At 48.4% G+C, this 12,061-nt stretch overlaps 4 protein-coding genes across 4 annotated transcripts; 2 read left to right on the plus strand and 2 right to left on the minus strand.

Moving 5' to 3' along the window:
- Positions 1–327: 327 nt before the first annotated feature.
- Positions 328–2,430, minus strand: PtrM4_143310 (Acs, Acyl-coenzyme A synthetase-AMP-(fatty) acid ligase; the record flags this gene model as incomplete). The annotated part of the gene is made up of 1 exon (XM_066109648.1): positions 328–2,430. The coding sequence occupies one exon, from the start codon at positions 2,428–2,430 to the stop codon at positions 328–330; it is 2,103 nt and encodes a 700-aa protein (XP_065960570.1).
- Positions 2,431–5,937: 3,507 nt separating this feature from the next.
- PtrM4_143320 (uncharacterized protein) lies at positions 5,938–6,360 on the plus strand (the record flags this gene model as incomplete). Its single annotated transcript, XM_066109649.1, has 1 exon — positions 5,938–6,360. One exon carries the CDS (start codon positions 5,938–5,940, stop codon positions 6,358–6,360), a length of 423 nt encoding a protein of 140 aa, XP_065960571.1.
- A 2,453-nt stretch (positions 6,361–8,813) lies between these two features.
- On the plus strand, positions 8,814–10,508 carry PtrM4_143330 (uncharacterized protein; the record flags this gene model as incomplete). Its single annotated transcript, XM_066109650.1, has 1 exon — positions 8,814–10,508. The coding sequence occupies one exon, from the start codon at positions 8,814–8,816 to the stop codon at positions 10,506–10,508; it is 1,695 nt and encodes a 564-aa protein (XP_065960572.1).
- A 304-nt stretch (positions 10,509–10,812) lies between these two features.
- On the minus strand, positions 10,813–11,787 carry PtrM4_143340 (DDE-3 multi-domain protein; the record flags this gene model as incomplete). The annotated part of the gene is made up of 1 exon (XM_066109651.1): positions 10,813–11,787. One exon carries the CDS (start codon positions 11,785–11,787, stop codon positions 10,813–10,815), a length of 975 nt encoding a protein of 324 aa, XP_065960573.1.
- Positions 11,788–12,061: the final 274 nt, after the last annotated feature.

The following is a 12,061-nucleotide window of genomic DNA, read 5'->3' on the forward strand; positions in this document are numbered from 1 at the left end:
GCATAGCAACTTTCTCTCACTGCTTGTACTGTTACAAATCAAACCAGCTATCTTGCGGCAGACATCTAGCGCTAAGCCATGTACAGAACATGGGGCTGTCAAAAACCGTTGCGCAGCTGCGTGTAAGGGTGAAGCCGCAATCGCTAGCCAGTGTACCTGCTGAGTGCATTCAAGTGTATTTCATCATCTTGTCTTACAATACTCTTGGACTAGACAAAAAGTGACTGGACCTAACTGCAATGGAACTCCAAATTCAAGATTTCAAGTTTAAAACAGGGGCCTTGCCGCAGCGTTGAATACTCTGTGGAAGGCACATTGAACACTTGATTACTGTTTAGCAGATTCTTCCTGCACTAAAAAGCCGTTGCTATGCAACTTCGAGTTTTCTTCCATAATGAAGAACTCTCTGACAGCCATCTTTGCTTTTCCCACAGCGCCAGAATCCTCAACCGTTGCAGGAACGTCGATCTCTTTCTCAAACTCGCCGGCAGTAGCATTCTCTAAGATCTCCCTTAGTACCCGTCGCAACATCTTGCCTGAACGGGTTTTTGGAATAATGCCAGGACTAGCAATATAGCCACCTAGCTTAGCAATCGGTCCGATTGAAAGCCGAAGACGCTGATTAAGATCCTCGAGCAGATCAGGAGGTGTTGTACTGTGACGTTCAATGGCAATGAATGCAATTGGCACATGCCCTTTAATGTGATCCAAGAGAGGCACAACACATGCTTCCGTGATGGCAGGGTGTGAAGAGATGGATTGCTCCATGGCGCCAGTAGACAGGCGGTGCGCCGCGACTTTGATGAAGTCGTCGTTGCGGCACATTACGTGCACATAGCCGTCTGAGTCAATGATGCCTGCATCTCCTGTGTCCATCCACTGTCCATTGAACCGTTCGAGGTAACTATGGTAGAAAGACACCTCGTCCTGCCAGAGGGTGGTGAGACCAGTCGGGCCAAGCGGGAGGCCAAGGACAATGTTGCCCATGCTTCCTCGCGGCAGCTCATTCCCGGCGTCGTCGACGATGCGAACGTCAAAGCCTGGAGCTGGTTTGCCTGCACTACCGGGCTTGATCGGGATCGTCTTGCTGGGGATCTTGGTGCTTTCAAGCTCGTAAAACATGCCAGCTGCTGGCATCAGAGGAATTCCAGTGATAGGCGATCCGGACTCGGTCGACCACCAATTATCAATAACTGAGGCCCCTGGTGCACAATATGTCGCCAGCAGCTCTGTGTACATGTTAATTAAGCTCGGCTCGCTCCTCTCGCCCGCTAAGAAAAGTGCGCGAAGATGCTTCAGCCCTCCTACTACACCACGCGCTTTAAAGAGCGAGTTTTGAGGATCCGCTTGGCGGATTGCCCGCAGCGCGGTCGGTGCCATGAACATCGAAGTGACCCGGTACTCCTCGACAATGCGCCAGAAAGTCCCAGCATCCGGTGTTCCGACTGGCTTACCTTCAAATAGTACCGTTGTTGCACCAGCTAGCAGTGGCGCATATAGGATGTAGCTGTGTCCAAGAGCCCATCCAATATCGCTAGCAGCAAACATAACGTCTCCAGGCCCCTGTACACCAAACATATGACGTATGCTTAAGTTCAATCCTACTGCATGCCCACCTGCTTCTCTCAAAACACCCTTTGGCTGACCGGTAGTGCCGCTTGTGTATATAATATACAGCCCTTCATGACTATTTATAGGCACATTCTCTGCGCTAATGCCGTGTACTTTTGCGTTCTGAACTAGACACTGCCAACTTCGCTCTCCGTCGACTTCGCATATATCATCCCAGCTACTCTCTGCCCGTTGCCATATTATGGTCCTTTGGGGCTTGAAATCGCACTGCGCAATCGCAGCTTGAACTAGTGTTTGGTATGGAAGCGGGCCTTTGACTCCCTCGATACCACAGCTTGCAGTGAGGATAGCCTTCGGATGCGAAGCTTCGATCCTCTGCGCCAGACTCGTGGATGAGAAACCACCAAAGACAACAGCGTGGATTGCACCTAGTCGTATCGTAGCCAGAATCCCAATTAATGCGGCTGGAATCATTGGCATGTAGATCACCACGACATCGCCCTTTTGAACGCCCTCTTCTCGTAACACGCCCGCCATAATCGCGACCTCCTCCTGTAATTCAGCATAGGTAATCTTCTGTTTACTGCGGGAGACTGGTGAGTCCCAGATGATGGCTGTCTTATCGCCGTTGCCTGCATCGACATGTCGATCGACACAGTTATAGGAGGTCGATATCTTGCCGTCTGGGAACCAGGTCCATGATGCGTGTGAGTTGCCGCACTTCAGCTGCTTTCTCGTCATTCGCAAAGCAGTGGTAGGAGCCTTGTGCCATGTTAACTGTTTCGCTTGGCGTGTCCAGAATTCATTAGGGTCGTTGAGGGACTCTATATGGGTTATGTCTTGGGCATCTGAGGCCATTGCGAGAAAGAATGTAGAACGCTGCGTCGATCCGAAGCTGTTTAATCTCAAAACCAGACTTTGACTATCGATTATCAAGGTCGGGGCATCGGCTCTCACGTCGGACTAACAAGCGATCGCTGATGACTGTACATAGCTAGCTCAATCAGAGATTGATACAATAAACGACAACAAGAAGGATGGAAGGATCGAAGGATCGAAGGATCGAAGGATCGAAGGATCGAAGGATCGAAGGATCGAAGGATCGAAGGATCGAAGGATGAGACTACTCACTAAGTACATTTTCATGCATTTGCAGCTTCCGGTTTTTGTGAGCAGGCGACTTTTAATCCTATGCTAAGCCTCTTTCGTTTCATGGTGATAGTGCTAGCTCTTGTCAGCGATGCCATGGGTCAATCTTCTCCTCGATACCCGAGCTGATCAAAGTAAAATATATATTGCGCCTAAGCCTCTTCTGAGCAAGCTTACACTGGGCGAATCAATGTCTTGTGCGAGATAACAACTGAAACGCGTGTAAAGCCTGTCCCTATGTGACGAAAAACTCCGTGTGCCGAAAATGACCAACCGGATCGCAAGGATGACACGCTTCTCTACGACCCTCATGATCCGATTGGTCATTTTCGGCACACGGAGTTTTTCGTCACATAGGGGCAGACTTTACAAAGTGGAAGCCGTGAGTGCATGAGAGTATATCTTTGATAAAGACCAATTTTTGCATATAAGTTCCTTTACCGCCTACATTTCACTCTACTCTTGACTATGCCGTCTTTCACAACCGTGATCACAACCACCCACGATAGAGATGGTAAATCGGTGTTTCGGGCCAGCCCGGCGCTCAAACCATTCAATGACAGAATAAGCATTATCTACAGCACGTCATCTAGTAAGGCTCTCGATTTGGTCGATGCCAAAGACATCTTCGAACACGAAACTCGTGATCTAGCAGCCTTAATCCCCAAGGAGGGCAGTGTGGTCCTGATGGCGGAGTGGGCTCCTAGCACCGACTCAAGACTACACCGTACACAAAGTATTGATATTGGTGTGATGATTGCTGGGGAGAGTAAGCCTGATTTCACCCACCACCCTTCTGTCATTTCCACTTAACAGGTATAATTTCTAACCTCAAGGAATCACAGTCGAGTTAGCCTTAGACAGTGGAGAGTCCCGTTTCCTTCGGCAAGGAGATGTTTTTATTCAACGTGGTACTATGCATGGGTGGAAGAACCACAGTACGACGCAAACAGCACGCATGATCTGTTTCGTTTTACCATCGAAACCCATTTCAGCTGAGATAGATTAGGGAATAGTCCAGCATCTTCATTATTTTACGGGTGGCAACAGTTTCATGGTTTGAGGATATCCATATTAAACTAAACACCGTTACATCGAACAAATACCGCTGATTGATAGAGAAAGTTGCAGCTTTCTTCTAGTCTTCACTTCTATCTGTCGTCCGCAATGGTGCAGGGTTGTGTGGGAAGAAAACTTGATTTTACCTCAATTTATTCGATTTAAATGCTTCTGCGTTTATCTTTATGTCTGACAGACGGCCACCAAACTTAAACCAAGAAAACAACCCCTGTGATATCGGCCCTCTTTCGGTATGGCCCTAGCAAAGCTTTTTAGTGACTCTCGAACTAGGGAGCACTAAATATTTCAAAGCGAGCTGTGTAATGAGAGCTGAGCTTCGATCATGATTACAATACAGTGGCTCCAATAGGGCTACCAAATCTACAGGTGGACTGTATCATTGCACCTGTGGTGGCCTCCAAAGCTCTGGCAAACTGAGGACGAATCCGGCCGTTGGAATAGCGCCGAATTCGACCGCAACTCTGGTTAATTATGTGCTTATCCCGCGCTGTCGTCCGTGAAAAGCATGCCCTACAAGCTGGGCAAACCGCCTTGGCCGCTCGATTGGCTCTCTCCTTCTGATGCCGTACCAGGTTACTTCGAGTAGAAAATAAGCGCCCTTGGCAAGCGTGCTCCCAACATCGCAGTGACACATCGACTTCCTGTTGCCGACTCACCGGAACAGTGCCATATTGTTCCGGGCCGACGCCCTCAGCAATGTTTCCGGTCGGAGAGCCGGATGAAAAAGCAGGAAATTGTGCATGTGATGCAGCCTTATAAGCTTGAATTGGTGTAGCTGGTGGAGCTGGTGTAGCTGGTGGAGCTCGGACAAATCTACCTTCCGTACTAATTGCAGAACCACCTGAGGACAGAGCGTAGGGAAATGTCGCATCCGAAGACTCAATCGAAGAACTTGTGTCCGCAACCAAGGCTGGACTATTCGGGTCCCAGAGCAAATTCAGACGACTGTCATAGCTTACAAAGAAACCTACAGGTAGTCAGAAAATAGACCAAACGTATAATGAAGTAAGTTGTGGTGTTCTGCAAACCGACCTAAGTTTTGTGGTTCTGTGTTGTCAAATACGTGCGCACACTTCTGCTCTAAGGGATTCGTCTGTGAAGTGCCAACTACACCTAGATAATTAAGACAATTATAGTTATCCTGCATATTTCCACGCAGCTAAAAGCCTCTGGGGAAGGGGGTGAAAAGTGTTCTCTTTCGTCGCTAAGTAGTTATTTGACTATTAGGAGTAAGTCTGGCATACACTTATCTGCATAACTATCCGGCTTCCGGTTTTGCGATAGATTAGAATGTATTTCTGACAGGGATCCTTGCTGACTCGGGCTAAGGGCTTGCCGGAAAGAGAACAAAACAAGCGAGCAGACCACCCGGAACGCGTACATACAAAAGCTTACTGAAAGTTCGCATCGCCTTGCCTGGTTACTGTACACATGCAAGAAGAGTGCTGATATATAGTAAGCCCTTGCTGGTCTGAGGAACAAGATGACCAACATGATGCTGATTGCTCTTCTGGGCAAAGTTTTCGCTTACGATACCGGAGACCCTTGTTGCATGAGTATCTTCCGCCTTGCAAAACGCGGAAGCCAAATACGCAAATCAGTGTAAAATTGACCAACGTGCATCACTCCGTGACGGGGCTCCTTGTGTGCCGGAACCGGCTAATCAGAACGCTTCAGTCACAGACTTCCACTCAGAATCTACGATCTCATTGGCCGGTCCCGGCACACAAGAAGTCCCGTCACGGAGTGATGTAAATATATCGGTTAGCCATAATATGATACTCTAATACTCGGAACCAAGCTGCTTGCCTTTACCATCATAACCTCGGGTTCCGAGACATAGCGTTGCGGGCGATAATCAAGCCCATGTTTTTGTACACGTCATTTTGGTAAATTGGTTTTGCCTTCACACGCGGCTCCACGTCATCGTAGCCAGCGCCGATTCATGTATGTTTTTGACCTAATTAATATAAGTAGTGACACTAACTCCGATAATGGAAGTTCACGCAAAAACAACAGATCTAATGCAAACTTGATTTCTGGGAAAATATTCAATCTTACTCTGTACACCCCACGCTTTATATGCTTACAAGCACATGTCAATAAGCCCAGATACAACAAGCCCAAATACGCAGCATGACAGTGGATTTCAGAGCACGTGCCCTCGAGTGGATAGACACTATTGTCAACAAGCGCAACACTGAGGCAGGAGCTGCTTTTATGCACGACTCCATCCAATTAGTCCACAACGATACATGTCTAACGAAGCAATCATTCGTGGAGCTATGGCCTCAAATCTTGATCAAAAGTCCAAATTTTCGCCTCAAAGTAAAGGATACCCTGGCTGAAGGGAATTGCGTGTGGATATACTCGGAGGCCAGCGGGCGACTTGGTGGTGGCCTAGTCGATGATGTTCATATGTTGCTCTTCGACAATGGTGGTATGATCATACGGAGTCATGGAATACAACGACTAAAAGAATCAGAGGGACCAGGGGGTCTGTTCTGCAGTAACAACGATATTTCGCTCAAAGACAACTTCGTAATATGGTTGATATAGTCTCAAATTAGAGCCTCGATCTCGCAGCTGTAGGATCGATTGAGTAGTTACTAGCCTTCATACTAATGAAGAGAAGACTAGGATTGGATAGAATGAATGTCTTCTTGCGTAGTTGAAATGACAAAGCTTGAATCGGTAAAGCAAAAAAAAAACTTCCACATAGTGATCCTCTAGCTCTTCTTCCAAGTCAGTCGATTAGCGTTTGAGGAGAGCTGGATCTAGAGAATTTAGACTGCTCGATGTTGTGGACTCCCGATATTATCCGCCCGATTTGAATAGCCCGCCAATACAATAAGGCCCTGCATGCTCTTCCTAATATTTCTTAACAAGAGACACACGATTTCGGGGTGATATACCTGCATTATGGTCTCGGTAGAGACAAGACTATCAGGATCCAATATCAATGCGCCTAACTAGATAAGGAGGAAGTTGATTTCCATACACGTGCAAAATGCATAAGCGCTTGTTTCATCCAAGTAAGGGTTAGCTATCTCGCCTAACAGAGGGATGTTGTCTGCCTAGTGCGAATTTCTTCCTGCTGCCTGAGGCCATAAAGCACACAAGGCAAACAGACTACACGCTAGGCTGCGCGCAGGAGAGCTGTCAGATTGAGGCGAGGTTTTGCTCCATGATCGAGCCGATGGTGGTTGGGGAAGGACATGAGACCCCCAAACCAGGGCTAGCGCCGGGACTTAGCACTGCCAAGCCCGAGGCGAGGCCACCTCCCACAGACAGAGCCGTAGACAGAGACAGACAATACACACTTGATCCCATCCATAAAAATCTGACAAGAGCGATAGGTCAGGCCGTGATTATTGAACGGCAAAGCAAGCGGCGAGATATGAATTGCCTAGTATAACTGGTTACAGTGATGCTTGGCGTTGATGTGATGGAATCTTCGGAAGGATATATTCGGAATCGTAGGTAACCGGATGTTCCGCCTCAGATCTGCCTCGATCCGACCCTGCTTTAGGGTATTCATCGCTATAAAATAACACAGATACTCTTTTGGCTTTTGCGACTAGCTTTGTTTCATTCAAATTGTTATCGATCCTTTTAAGCTCCAAACTCGTTCAACATGAGCAACGATGGCTTACTCCAATGGGCGGAGGCTTTGTCTGCGGCCACTTCTACCCTACTTGAATCGCTAAGAGAAAATAGCCAACAATTATATGAACCGGCTTGTTCGCAGGCATCTAAGGAGCAAAGTCACGATGAAAGTACTAAGGAAGAGCATGCTCTTCCTTCGAATTGTGCACGGTACATCTTAAAATTGAAGAGTGTTTATCAGGTTCTTATGGCTTTACAGGTTAGAAGAACCACAAATCAATTATAAAATGCCTTATACACCACTACAGAACAACAAGCACACAAATCTACTGGAATATCCAGATGCCTCTTCCGCAACAAACGAAGACCTAAGTCGCCTTGCGGAGGATCAATCTCCGGGGAGTTTCAAGACATTTATGAACTTCGAAAACAACATATAAGGCATGGGAGCAGTTATTTTGATCATATTCGCAGAGGCTACCGAGGCGGGTGGCGAGGCGGGTACCGCGCCAACAATTACAAAACCTATCGCCGAGGCTCTCCGTACGGCCCGAGGCCTTCGTTTGAACGACTATCAAGGTAGTTAATTAAGATATACAAGCTGCCAGGGCTAAAGGGATACTGTATTGCTAAGTAGAGCCGCGAAACAGCCACTAATCAAAAATCTTATTAGAGAAATATAAACAGTAGAAAATAACATAAGAACTACAGCGTCTCTATCGTTTATGTCGCTGCGCTGGTTCAATTGTAACATTAGTCACACAGGGACGGACACTAAGAGGGCTTTTAAGGCGTCTGGGCTAAAGTCTGTCTCTATGTGACGAAAAACCTGTGTACCGAAAATGACCAATCGGATTACGAGGGTCCAAGAGAAGTGTGTCATCTTTGCGATCCGGTTGGTCGTTCTCGGAACACAGGGTTTTTCGTCACATAGGGACACACTTTAGTAGCCGTGATGGTGGTGAGCAGCCATTCGATCGCTCAGCAGCTCCATCAACATCACGATCACGGCGCGGCCGCGATATTAAGTTGCCAGCCAAGTATCGATAATCAGATAATTGTAATACTATTTCTGTATCTTAAAACTAAGAAATCTTCTAATAACAGCTATCTGGTGCGGCTCTACGACCTGATTCTGGTGATGATGGTTGGTGAGGCGGAGCGATCGTTGCGCCGTCCAGCACGGTACTCTATTGTGGTTTTCGAAATACCTTGAGCCGCCTGGATCTGGTTAGCTTGGTGCCCAAGAACATCAACTCCCATAGTAATTTGTTAGTAAATTAATGCAGCAGCCGTTTCCCACCTCCAGAAGCCCATGAAGCTAGTCCTGTACTCTAAATCGTTCGTGTATAGCGTTTTGTTTGTGTGGAGCTTGTTGCGAGCTCAATCTAGCTGCTGTTGGGATGCCGCCCAAGCGCCAGCGTAAGCCGAAGCAGCCATTCGATCAAGGCGTTAACCCGTCCTCCCAGAAGCGTAGAGCGCCAGCAACTAGACAAAATCCTACCCATTTAACGCCTAAACGTGTCCGCCGTGAGGCGCTGCCGTCGCCTCCAGCGACTGCCCCGCCGCGCCGTCAAAGCCCGTTGTCCGAGCCTGAGCTGCAAGCCACCCAAACAGCTGCCTCCGCGCAAGCTGAAGATATCGTTGGCGAGGATGAGGATACTTTCGAGGATGGAGATGGCGATCCGCTGCCTGAGGATGAGGATGAGATCGCTGCTAAGGGCGCTGCCGGTAGTGTTGAGGATGAGGGAGAGCCAGCGTACCGACGTCAAGAAGGCACTCCATGGCTGCCTCGCTCATCGCAAGCGCTAGAGGATGAGGTTAATCCTGTACTGCGCGTTAGGTGGAGGGCTTGCCTTGGTGGTGATATGGAGAAACACTTTATTCCTGAAGCTGCCGATAGCGAGCACGGCGTACGGCTGTACTCGCTGCATTTCGACGACCTATGGCAGTGGGTAGATGACGTTGTTGCAGAATTACGGCCAAAAAGAGCGAAGATCTCATCTGTTTGCACTGTTGTTTACCCAGCTAAGCAGGCCAAACGCGAGCGCGCGATAAAGCGATTGCGGCGAGGTGTTGATGCAACGTGGAATAGCTTTCAGCGCCTTGTTGTAGAGGTTGATAACTATGTCAGCGAGCCAGTAAACGTCGATTTCGAGCTCATCTTGGCTGAAATTCCAGGGGAGCAGCAGCCGTTGCCAACGGTTGTCGACGGTCCTCGTCGACGCACCGCAACGGTGATTCAAGAGGAGGGGCTTGCTGGTGTAACAGCAGCTGAACAAGCAGGTAGCGGGCATGCTATTGCTATCCGGGATAGATGGCGCTGTACAGATACCCATTGCGAGAACTATCCTTATTGCTGCTGGATGGCGCCAACAGCGAGGCAGCCAGCGCGCTTCGAAGATCACCTCTTTGTCAACGGCAACATTATCTCCATGTGGGCAAGAGCAATTACAGCGAGAAGGGCAACGTACGATGAGCCATCTGATGATGTACGGCTTGCAATTTTGAGAGCAAAGGACCTGCGGGTGCATGAGAAAACGCGCAAGTTGCGGGCGGCTGGAGATGGCGACGATGATATCAAAAGCTTAACAAAACTGCTCATCGTTGGACAGCTTGAGCGGATGAACAGGCAACCTCAACAGGAGTCTAACTTGCAGGCAGCTGCACCAACGATAACAAGAGCTGAGGTATCTAGTGCATCTCAGTGGGCGCCTATCCGATATGATCATGAGCAGGAGATTAACGAGCATACTAGTAATTTCTTTAACTACCTTAAGTTAAAATTTCCTACAGTTGGAGAGGACATTAACGAGCTTTATAAGACTCTTGTTATTGACGGAGCTATGGATATCAACCTCTTGATGCAGCCATCTGGTGATATCTTGAAGTTGTGGACGCAGCATTTCAAGCAGCCTCCTGGCTGGTTTTTCACGCTACAAAACACTGCAAAAGAATGGCAAGCTGGGTACCAGGGTCTCACAGATCGTAACTGGAGACGAGTCGAACGTTGTAAGAAAAGAGAAGAGATTGCGCGCAAGAAATTGGTGGTTGAACCGTCTAGCAGTGTTGTGGAGGATGATGGCGAGAATGCTTGAAGCTTAGTGGCCTGAGCGTTTTTGGTGACAGCGGCCCGTGCCCGCTATAGTGTTGAGGTTTTTCAGGCGTTTCAAATGCGCTGCAACAATAGTCTATTTGGATAGCCCTATGTACAACACTACAACGTTATGCGATTATAACAGGTTAACTTCCTAAGATAGTTCTATATGTATAGAAATAGCTCTTATTTTTTTAGAATTATTAAATCGCTTTTGTGGGTTGCGCATTAAGGTGTAATCGTTCGCATTTGTATGGTATCATCTACCTATAGAAACGTACTGTGGCATCCATTTAAAAGCACAATTAATAGGGATAGCCACACCTATGGAACCAGCTTCTGCAGTTAATATTACAGCACACCAGCTGCGCTGCATACTCAAGAAAGACCCCAAAGTCAATGAAGTTCTCCGCTTGCGCTGAATTCCTTTTCATCCACCCCTTGAGCTGCTTAAAGCTCTTCTCGATGGGGTTGAAATCTGGTGAGTATGGCGGCAGATACTCAAGGAGTACTCCAGCACTTTGGCAAAGCACCCGTACACGCTCTGATCGATGGATGGAGGCGTTATCAAGCACGATTACTGAGGCTGGCCCTGGGTGAGGATTGCAGAACGGCAGCACTTGAAACTCTAAGAAGTCTTCTAGGATCTCAGATGTAATCGCGCCTTGAAAGATCTTATAGCTTATGTAGCCATCTATCGTCATGGCTGGCAGCAGCGACCACCGTTCTGATCGCCTGAAGCTGTGTGATAGCTCCACCGGCTCCCCGATTGGAGACCAGCCATACTTGCGGTCGCCCGTACGCTCATTGCAGGCGCTCTCGTCCAACGCAACGATCTGCTCCGCCTTATAGTGTTGCGCCATCCTGGCAAGATAGAGGCGGCGGAGTGGCTCACTCTGCTCCTTTGCCCGCTTTGTTGCAAGCTTGCGAGACCATCTCATCTTCTCTAGCTCTCGGTAAACGCTCGCAAGGCTTATCCTAACGTCGTACTCGTCGTACAAGAAGTCCCTCATCTCATCCATGTATGCGCCCGGTGAGCCATTGAGGTATGCCTGAAGGCCTTCGCGCTGAGCTTGCCGGAGTATAGATGGCCGCCCAAGTCGAACGCAGCGCGGCGGATAAGGCACGCCCCAAAACTCTAAGCTCAACCTCAGCTTTGCTACTGTGTTACGGCTCGCACCTGTAGCTCTAGAGATGGCTCGATCACTTTCGCAGGCAGCAATTCGGTCGAGGATAGCCTGGAGAACAGCGGGCTGCAAGCGGTGGCCGGTGCCTGGCATCGCGATGAGATGGGCTCGAGAAAATTGCAACACCAAAAACGCGAGTCAGTAGAGGCGATCGCAGCAAACAATGAACTTCAAATACGTTGTGGGTGTTAGAAAGCGTGGCTGCATCGATTTACTAACAAATTACTATAGGAGTTGATGTTCTTGGCCACCAAGCCAACCAGATCCAGGTGGCTCAAGGTATTTCGAGAAACACCCATACTTGTGACACTGCACGGCCGCTTGAACTCGTAGTTTTCTATCTTTTTCCATAGTGCATGTATATATG

The sequence above is a fragment of the Pyrenophora tritici-repentis genome, chromosome 8 (assembly GCF_003171515.1).
Source record: "Pyrenophora tritici-repentis strain M4 chromosome 8, whole genome shotgun sequence".
Classification (NCBI taxonomy): Eukaryota; Fungi; Ascomycota; class Dothideomycetes; order Pleosporales; family Pleosporaceae; genus Pyrenophora; species Pyrenophora tritici-repentis.